Source organism: Agelaius phoeniceus, chromosome 2 (assembly GCF_051311805.1).
Source record: "Agelaius phoeniceus isolate bAgePho1 chromosome 2, bAgePho1.hap1, whole genome shotgun sequence".
Classification (NCBI taxonomy): domain Eukaryota; kingdom Metazoa; phylum Chordata; class Aves; order Passeriformes; family Icteridae; genus Agelaius; species Agelaius phoeniceus.
In genome coordinates, this window is record NC_135266.1 from 40,769,548 (window position 1) to 40,786,106 (window position 16,559).

The 16,559-nt window shown below is 42.9% G+C and overlaps 1 protein-coding gene across 5 annotated transcripts in view; it reads right to left on the reverse strand.

Annotated features, from left to right (window-relative positions):
- FARP1 (FERM, ARH/RhoGEF and pleckstrin domain protein 1) overlaps positions 1-16,559 on the reverse strand; it is a 201,341-nt gene that overhangs the window by 21,503 nt on the left and 163,279 nt on the right. For 3 of the 5 annotated variants that reach the window (XM_054655037.2, XM_054655035.2, XM_077173546.1), the window contains exons 14-16: positions 10,424-10,614; positions 8,851-8,940; positions 6,551-6,684 (exon numbers count right to left, since the gene is read on the reverse strand). In XM_054655037.2, the coding sequence (XP_054511012.2) occupies positions 6,551-6,684; positions 8,851-8,940; positions 10,424-10,614 (415 nt within the window). The remainder of the gene's footprint in view (positions 1-6,550; positions 6,685-8,850; positions 8,941-10,423; positions 10,615-16,559) is intronic. The other 2 variants (XM_054655038.2, XM_054655036.2) reach the window with 1 other exon arrangement.

Here is a 16,559-nt window from a genome sequence, read left to right on the forward strand (position 1 = left end):
CCAAGAAAACAAGAAACACCAAGAAAAGAGCATCTATATACACAGAATATAAAAATAAAACCCAAACACACAACATATCAGATGATGTCTTGCTGCTGCAAGAGCCCAAAGCACAGGAGCACAAAGGAGAGTTCTCCCTGTGGTGTCTGTTTTGAATAACAACACTCAGCTTGCTGAGAGGGAAGAAGCTGCTCATTTGTCGTGCATCAATGGCTAAATTGTTCTTCTTACTCCTTGTTTTCACGGGTCACTGTTTGAACATGGTATCTATCTGCCACTGACAAGGGAAAAAACAGGGCCTAGGGTCTCACAGCTTTTCATCAGGAGCTGATTGATGGTGCCCATCTCCACAGAAGATGTAGCAGCAGCTTTCCTCATGCATAATGTGCCCTTACTCTACTGACATTGTGGGGAGGTCTAAAGCCACTGAAAATCATGCTAAAAAGTGAGGATGTTATTGGGCATTATAAGATCATTTCCCATTTTTATCCAAGTAGTCCCTTCCTTTTTACAGCAATGCAAATGTACAATAGCAAGAAAAGAGAAGACTGGCTTACACCTGGCAAGAAATTCAGACACTACCTTATATATATATTACTCCAAACAGCCATCAGCTTGACTTACAGGGATTACACAAGCAGCCCTGTCAGATTTTTGAATTACATGATGTTTTTAGTGTATACAATTGAAAAAATAATAGAAGGAAATCTCAAGTCAGCCCATACCCCCAATCAGAAGGTATTCAATGGGGATGGTGGAAAGGCAAAAAAGAAGAGAAAGATATCTCAATAAAGATTTTTTTGAGGCAAACACAGAAGTCTTTGATTGCAGCCCTTGAATTGCAGCCAAAATAATAATAAATCAATTGTAACAAATTATATTTACAATGTGTGACCTTGTGTTACATGCTCAGGAACTCCCTCCTGAATACCATAGCTGGTTCTTTGAACACCTAGACACTTTGAAGTTCTTTATGACTTTATTATTAACTAAAGTTCTAATACTAAAAAATACCTTAAACATTTCTCATTACAACTGCCTTTTAAATAAGAGGCATGTTTTGTAATTGGAAAAGAAGAGCCAATAAAAGTAAACACCCCTTTCCTTGCTCACACCCTGCTTCTTACTGCCCTGCCCATTCCAGCCAGCACTGCAGTTGGACTTTCAGCAGTGAGTGGTGCATGACACATTGCTCAGAGCCTAAGAAACACTGAAGCTGAAGCCATCAGAGCTTCCCAGAGTCATACCAAGCCTTTGGAGGGTGTGCATACATTTAAAGACTTTGGGATGGTTACCCCTGTTGTGGGAGAAACCCAACCTACAGCAAACATGCATCAGTAATGCTTTTAAAGGGTAAGGGATCCGAACAAGTAAGAGCACTGCATGAAAATGGGCTGTAAATGCAAGAGCATTCCACACCTTGCTGTGGAACAGCCTCAGAGCTGACCCTGGGCATATCCTGCTGGGAGAGCCACAGAGACTGATGCAACATGGCTCCACCTCTGACTAACAGATCCTGGATGTGCTACTTCTCTCCCACCATTTCCAGTTAATTTGGGCGTAGCACAGCTCCAATCCCCAGAGGTACCCAGAAGTGACTTCAGCAATGAAAATCCTCTCAAAAGCGAGCCCAGTGTGCTGGCACCAAGCCCCTCTCAATGTGCTGGTCTCAGGAATCTGCAGTGCATAACTCAGAGGTTTGCACTGCAGCACACACCTCATTTCTTACACAGGACAAGTGCCCTCCTGGTGCCTCCCAGCAGACATGAGCAGCCTGCACGCTGCCTTTGAGGAGGCAGATAAGAACTGCTGCCTTGTTTATATAAACTGTCTGTCAGCCTGCTCTTCCTGAGCACAAGTATTTCTTCTCAAACAAAAAATGGTTAATAAATCAACATTTGGCTCATCTTCCTACGCCTCCCTGAGTGCTTTTTTATTAGAGGTTTTCAATTTTGCTTCCACAAACCCTGATTGTGCTTTCTCCTTTTTCATAGGCTAAGATTAAGAGCCCTTTTTCTTGCAAATTACAGCCACACATTCCCATCTGGTAACACTGAGCAGCAGCTTTCCTCAGAAAGATCTGCAAGTCAAACTAGCAGCTTCCCCTGGAGAAGAGGAGTCTGCCTGCACTTCTGGGAGGTACATAACATTTTTCTTTCCTAGCACAGGGATAAGGCCCAAACCACAGATTTGTGCTATCTGATGAGGGCATCCTTGGGCAGAAACAGCTATCCTGGCTTGCCCAGCACTGCTCTCTATGCTGCTCAGTGGTCAGAAAAGGGGGATACTTATGGTTCTCTATTTGCCACTTTCTGTCTTCATTTAAAGAAATCAGTGTGGAAACTTGCAATACATTTAATGGGGTGTGAAAAGATGAGTTCAATTATTTGGATGGAAAATGGTGTTTGTGGCCCAGATGAATAGCTTACTAAACAGCTGAGGTAAAAGGAGGAGTAGAACCCAACTCCTCCTAACTGACTTCTCAGATTCAGCCACCCAGAAGCTGATGAAGTATGTCACACTCTGCCTGCACTGCCCACACCTCTTCCTCCTTGCCATAAAATCTCACTGGTCTTGGGAAACAGGAGCCAGCTAAAGTCACTGACATATGCCTTCTATATTTTCTCCTATCAAAAAGGCTTGGGAGCTCCTGACCTTGCATCCAAAGCCTTGCTGAGGAGTCCTGGCAGCCAGGACCAGCATCTGGATGCCCAAGTGCCAGATGCAGCTCTTCTGGCACTTGCTCACTGAACAGCCTGATGTGTGCTGCTCCTGCTCTTCTCCTCTTCCCTTCCTGTGTGAGAGGACAAAGCACCATGCACCACCAAAGCACCATGCAGGACAAAGCACCTGCATCCACCAAAGCACCATGCAGGATAAAGCACCTGCATCCACCAAAGCTCCTCCTTCCTCTCCTCAAACCACACAGCCTCCAGTGGGGTATTTCACTTGCTCCCAGGAACATGGGCAGCCTCCAGAGCTCAGCACAGCTCTGGCAACTGAGGAAGTTCATGGAATGCTTTACTGGCCCTACAACAGCACTGGCTGGGCTGGAAACATGGCCCAGAGCATGGTATCACTCATCTTAGGATGCTGTGCAATAAAACCACCAGGAATCTTCTCAGTTTCATGGCCAGAAAGAAACTCTGGCTGAGAAAAATGCACTGACTGCCTGTATTCTGCAGCTGACTATTGGTGTCAGTATCAATCTATGTCATACTAAAAGCTGTCACTAGGCTCTGGACTCTGAGACATGCTGCTCTTAGGAAATGCAGCACTGCAGAGAAAAATGGTGAACTGTGTAAAGAAACAGATCAGACCTGCCAGAATCTATAGCCAGGTCAAAAGGATCCTGGCCCTTAAGGTGTTCTGTAGCTAACAGCCTGCCCTTGATTGCAGATTCAAACACTTCAGAAGCCTTCAAGCAAGCCAGAAATGCTTTTAATAATGTACACAACCTGAGCTTCCTCCAGCCAAATGCTAAAAGTCTATAGATGTTTTAACAAATTAACAGCATGGAGACATCTAACAATTGTTATGCACAATCCCCCTGAGCCTTGATCTCACCACAGTTCTTTTGCATCAGCAGCAGCTTCAATATGATGCAAGGCCTAAGAGAGCAGGGAATGACCTCCTGTTAGATCTCCCAACATGCAGCATGAAGTTTGAAACAAACCTTAGAGGACTGCACTTACATCTGTGTAGAGTGAGCAGGCTGCATTGCACTTTAAGTTGATAAAACCCAGCATCCTACTCACTAGAGGAACACAGAGGACTGGTTGCAGGAGGCTCTTTCTCTCACAAGCTCCCACAGTACATGTTGGTAGCCAGGGGTTTCCAGCAGCCTGATGAAGTCCACAACCCTTTCACTCAAAGGCCCTTTTTTTGTAGGACACGTCACCCTCTGACAAATGCAGAGCAAGCTCATGTCTCAGGACCTTCCTTCCCCATCCACCTGCCTGGAAATTTAAGAGCTGACATAGAAGAGTCAGATTTAAATGAGCTGGCTTGAATCCTGCCCACACCTGCCTGCAGCTGTGCCCTGCCAGGCCCATGATTTATTTGCTGGGCAGCTGGAGTTACCTGCCCTGAGCTGTGAACACAGCCAGAGCCCTCTGCCTTAAAAATTCCTGGGGCCAAAGAGAGAGGCACCACTCTGGCATTGAGCTAAGTGACCTTGACCATGCTGCTGAAGGAATTCCCAACCACACTGCCACCAGCTTCTTGTGGATGCTGAGGGGCTGTTTAATTTTGTCTCTCACTCTTTAATTAAACACTAATCTCTATAGGACAGAGTATATTGCTTGTGGCTTATCTCAGCATCTGTGGCATTATATAGAACATCAACATCTCCACAATAACACCTGTCAGCAGGGCTGCCTCCTTCCCAAGGCACATACCCAAATCTTGCAGACCTTTAGCAAGCATCACTGTCTACAGCAGGGGTATTACACGAGGTGCACCCAGGCTGCTGGCTGCAAGCTGAATGCAGGAACGTGACTGCTCTTCTGTCAAGTGGTTCAGAGCAGCCAAGGGAGAAATCCCAGTGGCCTTACACTAACTGTGGAAGGACATGCAATAGCTGAGCTGACAAAATCAGAACGAGGTGCCCAGCTGGGACAAAGTTACCTCAGCAGAATATTTCTGAATAAATTTGGATTGCAAAGTAACTTTGTAGCAGATCAGCACTTTAAATCACTGGGTAAGTGCAGTTAAAATATGATATTAGAAGCTTTAAAATGAGGTTTACCACCCCGTAAAACTTTATGGAGAAGCTGAAAAACAAAAGGTTTACTCAGCTCTAAAAGAAGCTATCTGAAAAAGAGAAACAAAGTAAAACCAAGGAAAGTCTAAAAGCCTAAATACTTTTTCTTTCTTTTAACATAACATCCTTCCCTCCACTTATCACAATGTCACCTTTCCACAGCAGGCTGGTAGTGGAGCATCATCCAATTTTTGTGAAACATCACACCTGAACAGGAGGTTTGCATCCACCTCTAATGGCAGCAGAAGGATATAGGGGTGATGTAGGATATATATATATATATAGGATATATATATCCTATATATGTCTCTCTATATATATATCCTATATAGAGATATTTATAGGATATATCTCTATTTCAACATCTGCCCAGGAGTCAGCACCCAGCCAGATCAGACTGGTCTGACAGAGAGCAGAACTGGGCCTTTACTAACTGCATAAATTTTCCTTTTCTCACCATACATGTTAACCCCAGCTGGTTGGGGATTAACTCCAACTACTGTTAATCCTACACCAAGGTTGAAGAAACAACCAGTATTTTATAACATCTGAAAGAGCCTTCTTGGAGTACCTGTAATAAATGCTGCTTAGGGCAGTGCAATGAGCACCAGTAGCAGCCCAATGAAAAAAAGAATGATACAGGCAGGGTGGCTGTGCAGAACATGTCTTAGGAGAAACTATATTCGTTATATATAAATACATATACAAATATATATACAAAATATTAGGAGTCAACCAAAGTCCGGGGTGAGGACTAGGAGTCAGCTCTAAGAGGCAGGACCACACTCCCCTCCTCCCAGAAAACACCTGCTAATTCTGCAACTGTGCAGGGTGGGTTTGGACAGCTCTAGTCTGTGCTGTGCCCTCATTCATTAAATGATCTCAATACATCACAAGAGTTAAACTCACACACTCTGTGTGAGACTGTGTTTTTGTTTTTGCTTTTGTTTTGATTCATTAGTTAAAGAGGCACCTGTCTTAATTAAACTGATTAACACCCATTAGGTCTGCCTGCTCTGCTTTCGTGTGATATTCATTGTCACTTTTCTAAGTGAGAAGGGAAAAGCTCAGCTCCTAGAACCAAAGACAAGTTACAAAAAATGCCTGCAGAGAGCAAGACAATCTAGTCCAGACAGGTCTAATCAGAGCGAGTAGAAGGCTTCTGCTTATGCTGCTGCCTCTGCTAAGATTTCAGTGGTCAAATGAACTAAGAGCCTTGCCAGGGAAGAATTATTCACTTCATAGCTATTTTGTAAAAAATGCCATGTTTTACTGTCAGTATTATGTCAAGAAAAGGTAACTTTCAAGCCCAGTGTCCTCTTCCAACACTTTCAATTTGTAGAGAGCACTGTAGGCCCTGTGAGTGTCACAGCTGTGATGCTGCAGAATGAGAAGCTGCTCTGTGAAATCCTCCCAGCCTGTACCTATTTTGACAGAAACAGAACCTGGTCCTTTGCCTCTCCCTCTTTATTACTGATAAGCCTTGCTTGCAGCATGTTCTTCAAAGGAGCTGCCATGTAGAAACACTGACATTTGGCAAGGGAAAGCTTAATCCAGAATTACGATCTCATTTGCATACGTCTGTAACTGAGATATCTGAACAACAGAGTTTGTCAAGTAAACATGAACAAAGCACGATTCAATAAACACTGTCTGTTAATAACCAACATCTGTGACTTTCACAAATTAAGCCCTACAGTAGATCACAAGGAGTTAGCAAAAAGGGAATGCAAAAATGCTAAACTGCACGAAAGAATACAGATAAATAACAATCAACAGTCTTACCACAGAGCAAGTCTCTGCTCAATTTCCTTGAGAAAACCAGTGTGAAATTTGTGCAAAGGTTCAAAGTTGGAGAAAATTAGATTTTTCAGTGTTTCAGGCATGCAATCCTCTTTACTCACTGCACTCTGAAACCACTACAAAGGAAAAAAGAAGTAAAATTATCAGTGGGTGGAATGCAGAAGGTATGATCATTTTCTGTCTTTATGTACCTAACCCAAATACTCCTAACAGCCAAGCCAGTAAGAATCCTATTAATCTGGCACTAGGAATACAACCCAGACTATCCCTGACACTCCTGTGTGCTGAACTGGTGCTCTTATCAGAGATCAGACCCTGCACAGCTGAAAAAGGAACTCCCTTCCCTTTTGCCATCACTGATCAAATCTTGAAAATTCTTTTCAAACCCAAACTGGTCAGTCAATACAAACTGAATTTGCAAATGCTGCAGGTGCAGGAGAAAGAGCATTACAATACTTGTAAACAATTCAGTAAAAGCAAAAAAAAAAGCTCTGCATTTTCTTCTTGCCGAGTTCCGTCTGAAATGCCTTTGGTAGGAGTTGGCTCAGTGAGCACCCACGCTGCTGTGTGCACACAGAGGCCATCACTTTGCAAAGTGAGCAAGTGGAAGACACTGCTATCACAAAACTGAAGTGGCAGTGACAGGCACTGTAAGGACTGAAACAGGCTCCTGCTCAGTCTTGCACCATAGTCTCTTTATTTCACCCTAACAGACTATGGGTGACACAAAACCATAGGACTAGGCAGCTTGCCAAGGCAGTAATGCCTATTGTCTTCCACAGGGTAACACTGCTCACTCCTTACTGCCCTGAGGGGTTCCAACTATCTGTGGTTGACTTCCAGCAGTGCCTAGAAGGCTGCTGGGACCATAGAAGACTGTTAGAGCAGTCTTGCTTGACACTGCATCAGCTGGAGCTGAGCCAGAGCTGGGATAAAAAGAGATCCTTCCCAAGCTTCCCTCTCCCCTGCTTTATGTCAGCACCAGGCAGAACTAAAGTTGAAGCTCATCTACCAGGTCTCAAAATTCATGCACAGCAGTTGTGCCTTTTCCAACTATGCTGGCTACTTGTTCACTTTCAGTGGCCTCCTGGGCCAGTCATTTGTGGAGCACAGCTGATACAACTGCATGCTAACCATCAGGCCCATCCCTCTTGGTGATCCAGCAAATTCGAATTTGCCTTTCACAAGAATGAGAGGATGGGGTGGAAAATGGGCTTTAACTCTGAAGAGCTACAACTTTTTGCTTCTGCTGCCACTGGGTGAAATACTACATGAAAACAGCATATCTGCTGTTGACACCACAGTAATGACTGCAGAACTGTCCCACAGAACCTGGTCTCTTCTCTCAGCAGGCTGGCTTCCCAAAAAGCAAGGGTAAGTAGCAGTGTGGCCAGAGCTACTCTGCTGCCTGCAAAAACCACGCTATACTGGCTCTGTCCAAGCTGGGGTCTGATTAGCTGCATCTGTCATGTGGGATCCTGGAACAGAGAAGCAGCTGAGGAGAAACTGTGTCCCTGGTTCCCAGCTGGTCCCAGTGCTCCCCCCTGAAGCATGTCCTCCTTACCACAACACTCAACACAGGAGTGGGCAATGCACCTCACTGGGTGATTTAAGAGCTGAGAGGCCTGGAGATGGCCAAAATGCCATGAAGGGGTTCGTATCCAGTGCCATTTCACAGAAAAATGGTTACTTCAGACCAGATCTTGCACACATTATTCACGGAAGTGAAACAAGACTGTTGCTGTGTGTGCAAAGATGGCAGCTATTTGCCTTGGTGATTTGAACAATCACACTCTGATCAGATGCTACAGATGAATGACTCATTTAACACACAGTTTCACTTTCTGAAAAATCAGAATCATTCAAATAGGTACTCTGCAATATTTCATGTTAAATGGAGGGCGTTTAATACAGTAGAAAACATTTATATGTGCCCCTAAGGAGCTAGTTCAGTTTTAAGAGAAGTCATTGAAAACCCACAGGCATTTTTAGTAATTATAACCACAAAGCATGAGAGCAAGAAAATATAAGTGAAGTGTGTCCCAAGTTCCTCAACCTGATACAGTTTCTCAGTGCATGTTACTAACCACAGAGCAAACCTCTGCTCTCTGATTCTCCTGTTACTTCCTCCCTGGAGGAGAACTGCCCTGCACAGCAAAGAGTAACCACAGTGCAGAATGTAACAGCAGCCCAGAGCAGCGAGGATGTTAAATGGAGCAGATGAAACACCCCCCCTGCCCAGAGCTTCACGTGTTCTGTGAGTCAGGCTCAAGCAAACATACCGATGTGATGACTTCAAGGTCCTTCAGGTATGTTCGCTCCGTGGTGGCCACTTCCTTAGCAATGAAGTAAGCTTTCTCAGTTGGGAACCTCTGTGAATTGCAAGCACATTAGGTTTTCCTCTGCTTTTATGGAGAAAAAACTGTAGATAATAAATCACAGAGAGAGTTACAAACCAGTGACCCTTGCTTGTGGTTATGGTGTGACTCATCCTTGAATGTTCCTAAGTCCTGAAGCCCTAAAAGCAACCCTTCCTTGCAAACACAAGAGAGCAAGAACTTTCTGTGGGTTTTTGAGAGACTTCTTTTTCTGCCAAGATGATTTCTACTGCTTTGGGGTGCTGATTTTCCTTTCAGTTTATTTCTGGAGCAGGACATGTTGTGAAATTCATAAAAAAATCCTTTGCAGGCTAAATGACCATTTAAATCAAGTGTAAAATTTGACAAAGCAACAAAAATTTGTGTCTGATTATTATTAAATTTTGTCATCGGGATGGTGATCCACAGGAAAAATACTTCTGAAAAAAATTATAACCTGTAAGATTTTCTTGGCTGGATAACATAACAGTGGGAGAGGGGAAGGATTTTAGATTAGCTTACAGATTTAAAATTTCTTAATTCTGAAGAGCCAAAGGAACCCAGCTGATCTTCCTCTGTGTTGCTCAGGAAGCAAAAATTAAGAAAAAAACATCCATAGATATTTTTCCTTTGTTTCCTCCCTGAAGACAAACGATGCAGTGCAAACACTATGAATGCCCTGTACAGGGAGACTGTGTGGGCATATCCCAGTCAGAAAGCACCCCCAGGAACCATCATCAGCTGGTGCACACAGTCACTGGCTGCTCTGTCTTGGACTGGCACACAGAGTCCTGGCTCCATTAACCGAGTCTCGGATTTTCTTCTTCTCAAATTTCCTTCACACATCTTGCTAACTATGCACAGTGGGAAACGAGATCTTCCTTACACAAACTCCCACTTCCCAGCAAAGCCATCAGAGTTTCTTTCTCCCTCCTGAGATGCTCCAAGACGAGGAGAAAAAACTAGCTACAGAAGGACAAGAGGAAGCTCCTCTCCCCCAGCAGCAGAGGAGGCATGAGCCAGCAGGCACCCAGAACAGCCCAGCTCAGACAAACACTTTATCTTCAGAAAGCAGTTTTGGATGTGATGCTTCCTTATGGTTTTGCTGCAATGATGGGTCTGAGCCAAACACTCCCAGCCGATTGCTGCAGGCTGTGGCTCAGAGAGAGCATTTTCTACTCCCACAACCAGATGCTCCCAGTGGTGCTCCCAGCAGAGACAGACTGGAGAGCCTGGGTTGGATATTCCCACAACAGGCTCAACACTTCCTTTTCTTTCTGTCACCTGGAAATCTTCCCTCCAGTAAGACAATGGAGCTGACTGTTTTGTTACAACAAACTACCAAACTCCACTCCTTAAAAGCAAGTTCAGATTTATAGGAGACCCCATCCAAACAAGCTCCTGAGGTTGCCTGGAACCTCAGGAGCAACAGGAACAACCCAGATTTATCACAACACATCAGAGAGAAGAGAGACAAGGCCAACTTTGTTCACCTTACCTTTCTTTTGACCTCTTCCTCATCATCAGCCCTGATGCATGACGGGTCATTCAGCAAAGGGCTAACCAAGGGAGATGACTGCTTGGCATCAGGGCTCAAGTTTGGAGATAAAGTCATATTTGCCACTGATGGTCCTCCTTGGGAATTGATGGAAAGCTCTGAAAGGTGAGGGCTGCCAGTCAGAGAACCTGCTAAGAAAAATGATAAAAGAGAAATCAGTTAGGACAAGCTTTCTCAAGAAAGTACCACAAGGAGTCATAAACTTAAACTGCAGCATGTGAAATTATGCTACAAGACACAGCCATCAGGATCCTCAAACTAGCCCAAATGGCCTTGAAGCCAGAGGAACTGCATCCACTTGCATTCACCATGGGACTGGCTAAGTGTTTTTTAGCTGATAAAACTGGCTGAAATTAGTGTCTCTGTAGGGAAGGAATCAAGGCACAGATGACTGAGCTGCAGTTCTTTACCGTGGGAGGGGTGAGGCACTAGAACAGCCTGCTCAGGGAAGCTGTGGCTGTCCCAGCCCTGGCAGTGCTCAAGGCCATCCTGGATGGAGCTCTAAATAACCTGGTCTAGTGAAAGGTGTTCCTGCCCATGGCAGGGGGGTTGGAGCTAGGAGGTCTTTAAGGTCCCTTCCAACCCAGGCCATTCTATGATTCTAAACATAAACTCGATATAAAACATTTCACCATTGCAATCCACTCTATAGAAGGAGAATAAATACAACAATACAGTAATCGTTCCAGGAGTGCCATTCTTTCCAGCAAGGTAGAACTTCAAACACTCAAATCAGTACTTCAGAGGGAACTACAGGACAAGTTAGTACAAATTTATCTAGTTGAGGTCTAGAGAAAAAGGATGACTTTCTACAGAATTGTGGCTGCTAAGATCAGTCAGATCTAACATGAAGGGAGAAAACTACTAGTTCCCCAACTTCTACACACAACACGAGTATGTATATTATACCTTGTAGGTCTTTCCATGCTCCTCTGATTGTTTGGGATGGAAATGCTAGCATTACATTTACATAAGAAAAGCAATACTTTTAATGCACAAAGCATGACAATTTCAGATTTTCACAGATATAAAATCCCATTTCATTTTGGATTAAAAATATTAAAGAATTAGACAATTAGTTACACTTCCATGGATTCATATACACTAGATTAAATTACTGATATTAGCAAATTTTGCCTTCTGGGAGGCAGCCAGATTAATGACTGCACAGAAAGAAAGTTTGCCAAAAATGCCCAGTCTTCTCCCAGTTATCCCCTCCTCCATACATCTGACAATCTAAACCTGTTTTAGAAGAAGAATCTGTCATGTGGAAGAACATTTACAGTCTGTGCCATTTTGGCATCATACATTAAAATCCAACAAAAAAAAAAAAGTGACAAGCTCTTGACTACCACAGCCAACAGGCTGTCTAAGATGAAATGTAAAACACATACATCGCCGTGTATAATTAGGATCAAATACAATTTACTATCATGTGATTATGTCCTCCCTAAATTATCATAGGTAAATGTTCCTGTTGCTAAAAAAACAGAGCTGAGATACTCCAGTAAATATAATAAAAATAAATATAATTAGGCCAGTAGTAGAACCTATTTATTTTCTGGAAAAACTCAAGCTTTATTGCTAGAACATGAATGTTTTCCAGTTCCAAACCAGTTCACGTTTATAAATCATTCCTTTGAAAAGAGAAGGAAAAAACAGCACAGTTATCAGTTTACGTAATCATGACAGTTATGTAGCCTATTAAAAATCAAAGTCAAAGCAGTATTTGTCTGAAATAAAGGTCTGTATTATTACAGCTAGCAAGAAAGGATTTACCAACAGTTTCACACTAAATCAATGTTCAGTGAAATTTGAGAAAATGCCACAGCTTGTTACACAAATGTCAATTTTATTGACACTAGCACACAACTGTATACAGTATTTTCCAAAGAAATGGAATTCATAATTGAGAAATAGTGAAACGGATTAATAGCAAGGTTGTAAGGTTAAAAGTACTTAACTACATTACAAAAGACATAAGAAAAGTGATATCACCTCAAACGTGGAAACAAAGAAATTCTGGCACTATGCCTGTCATATGACAGCGAATAAATGATTTGCACCTCTGTGAGAAGTTCACAGCATTGTAGTCTAGGAGTTAAATAGCACCTATCTGTGATAGATAGATATAGATATATTCACATATCTATCTACCTATCTACAATCCTAAAACTAAGCTCTGATGTACTGTTACTTTTGTCAGTACAACTCAAGTATTTCAAACTACAAAATATCAAAAGGACAATGAATTAGAAAGACATCCTATCTTACAGTTGGAAGACATTAACCTGGGAAAAGTATTATGGAAAGTATTACAAAAAATGTGCCTGGTGGCTCACAGCACTGTGTACACACCCAACTGATAAAGGACTCTGCATGTCAATGCATCACCGACATTCTCAAAGTTATTTAGCAGCAAGCTGAAATGCTGCATCCTCCCTTTTAGTACCAATGTGGGCAGGAGCAGTGACCAAACCCAACCTACACCACCACCACCTACAAGCAAGAGCTCAGTCAGACCCCACCTACCAATACACTGAACAAGTGAAAATTTAAACCAGTTATAAGAAAGTGGCTGCATTATGAGAGGACCTCAAAATGTCCTTACATTAGTACATTCTGGGGCCTAATTACAACCAACACAGCCACAGATATCAACACACTGGATGTTGCTCTGGGAAATGTGGGAAACAAGTTCGTTTTGGTGTGAAAAAATCAGTAAGCCATGAAGAAATGAAAATGGAGGTTGTTCCCTCCCCCATCACCAATCAATCAGGACACATGTCATGCTGATGGGTCATGGCAGTGCTGCAAAGCCACTTTCTCTTTTTCACAGAGGTGAGGAATAAGTAACCTGAATTAACAAAGTGTTTCATCTGATCTCCTGCCACAGAAGAGTATATTCATACAGGCTCTACTCATCAACTACATACTGCAGAATATAAACAGAAGCAGAAGGGAGAAGACCAATCCTATTTACAAGGTACTGAAATCCCTTACAATTCACCCTAAAGGATTCATGGATTGACAAGCAATTATTAGCATATCATTTGCCAGATAGCAAATGCTACTGCACACTGGAGGCCTAAATGGTTTGCAGCTGGTAACATGGAATTGTCTTTGCTCATACTTCAAGTGATTTTTATTTAGATTCAGAATTGGGCCATCTTTCAAATTTAATGGAGTCAGCTGTATACACACAAATCAAGAGAAAGCAAAAAAGAATGTTGAGGATTATTTAAGTGTACACTAAAATTACATCATTGGAGGAGTGGGTAGGAATTATTAAGCATGTGCTTTAATTATTTTCTAAGTATGGGTTTAAGAAGAGAAACCGACACTGGTTGATGACACTGGCAAATAATGAGAACGCACTTTACCATGGCATGCCAGATTTTACCATCAATGCCAAAATACCTGGAGTGATTCTTAGTTCCACTGACACCAGAGAAAGCACTACTATTGTTGCAGTAGTGAAGGTAACAAAAGAAGCAAAACTTAATTGAAATCTATTCAAGATAGATTGAAATCTAACTTGGGGGAAAACATCTATGAAATGACAATGGCATTTTACAGGGCCACAGGACATGAAAGTATGGGTTATCCTCCCAGCTTTACACGTGTCTCAAATCTCTCCCAACCAACATACATATTCCATGTGCTACACAAATAGAAGCCAGCAGCTAGAATCAAATACTTAACAGCTACACCCTTGTCAAAATACACATCAGTTTCTTGCTGCAGTTTGGGGGTAGGAAGGTACAGAGTGCTGGCAAGCTGTGGGGGCCCTGCCAGAGGGACAGGCCAGGCTCTGCCCTCGGCCACCAGGAGTGATCCATCCCACTCACTGTACCTTGGATACTCTTGGCTCCTGTCACACACAGCTGTGAACCCACAGGGGCTGAGGGTGGTGCCCATGGAGTGTTGGGCTGAGTGACACTGCTGTAAGCATGGCTCACATCAAAGGAAAACCAGTTAAAATCAGTACTTTCTACATGATGAGGGAAGTCTCTCCCAGAGGTCAATTTACACCATAGGTGGCCTGAACTGCCTGCTGCCTCTTTGTTGACTGCACAGGCAGCATCAGATGACTTGAAATCCCTGGTTAGAAACTAACCTAACACAGGGGAGCTCCCCTCTTTGTGAGGGAGACAAATGGGACTCAGAGTACCCTAAAGATATTCCTCCTCCATTCCTTTTCTTCTGAAACTGCAGAATAACAAACTCAGGCCATTTAGTGTTCTGCATCTACTTCAAAAGGAACAGTTCCCATTCATACACAGTGGTTTTTTTAACAGAGAGGAAGAGTACAGAAGTGTTAAGATGCCCATGGGAATGCTTCTTTTCTGTGGAGTACTGAGAAGTGATAATGGCTCAATTATGGAAAGTGAGAGAAAACATTATTAAAGGTGACTGAGATTCTGCTGGAAAACTTCATGTACCGCTTAAGTCATCATCAAGTCAACTCTTGAGAGTTTTATTGTTCTCAGTGTTGTTATTATTATTATTAGAAATTAAAAACATATTAAGAGCCAGAAAAGCACCTTTCTGAGTACCTGGAATGTTGCAGGGCTTATTCTCTCTTACTCCTGCTCCATGGCCTGCTTGGCAGTCAGGGGAGGTTTGTGACATCCATATCCCACTAACTCAACTTTAATGTCTGATCAGTGTTTTCTAAACTCCAGTCTGGCAGATGAAAACAAGTTGTTTCCCCTTTCTCCTTGTCATTACTGAGCATATCACTTATGAAGGCTCTTTAATAAGAAAGTATCTGACAGAGCTGCCACTGCTGTGGCCACACAGTCCAGCTTAATTTTCCATTTTCACAGTGGCTGGATAGCTCTAATTTGCATCTAAATGTTTTGGTCAGAGAAGATATGTGGCATGGGGGAGAGATAGCACCAGATGAAGCAGCAGAAGTTTTCATATGCACTTCACCAATCACTAAAGTGATCAGATCAATCACCTCAGATTGAAGAAGAGTTCAATAATGGTGTCCATCCCTTCTCTCCCCAGCTGTGAACCAGGCACAGTCATGCTGCTAAAGAGATATGGGATAGAGATTCTGCTCTGCTCTCCCTCAATGTAAGAAAAAAAATCCCACTGACTTTCACAAAAGCTTGAGGGAAACCAGTTCATCAAGCTGCACTTCTCTTCCCCATTACATGAATCAAGCTGGAGCAGTGGATACAGTTTGTTAGTTTGAAGAGTAGTTACACAACAGCTGTAAATTAATGGACAAACATCCCTGAATACAGTACCAAAGATTTTGAGGAGGAACAGGAATTAAAAACAAACTTGTGAAGAAATCCAATGTCACACAACCACTAACTCTGCCTGGCTTGAAGAGGAGCTTGAGAGGAAGAAAGGTTCACTTTGATGTCACAGCTGCAAAATGCACGCCCATGGCAGAGAGCAGAATTTGGGAAAATGGTGCACCTTCTCAATGAACCAATTTCCTCATATTTAGGACAAAGCATCAGCCAGCAATTAGACAGAACAATTAAACCAGTGACAGTTTTACAGCAAAATACCAGTTAGAATGAGTAAAAGCCTTCAGGTACAGGTGAAACTAAAAATAATAATAAAAAAATTAATTCCATGCATACACAGTTAAATGGCTTGACATGCTTATAGTCTCATCAAGCTTGGTGTTGGTTTAGTAGCCAGCAGCCTCTCCAGCTGGTGAAGGTCCATGCTTTATTGGTGTACTGCAGAATTAGACAGCGGTGAGTGTGAAATCAGACAGTAACTGCTGTTGGCCTACATCAGGGTCTCCTCCCATGTTAAGAACAAAGAGTGAGCATTACAGTCTGGGGAGAATGCAAGGTCACTGGGCATCAGCCCTTTGTCTAGCCTTGATCTCTCCAGACAGAAATAGAGCGACCTACAGAAGGTTTTCCTGTTGTACCCAGGCTTAGGGTTAATTTGCCTTTGTTTGCCTTTAAACCAACATGACACAGTGCCACAATAGAATTGGAAACCTTCAGCCCCCATGTAAGCTAATGCCACAGCTACTGTCCATTCCACCAAGACACCTCCCCAGGACTGCAGTGATCCTGCTCACGAGCCC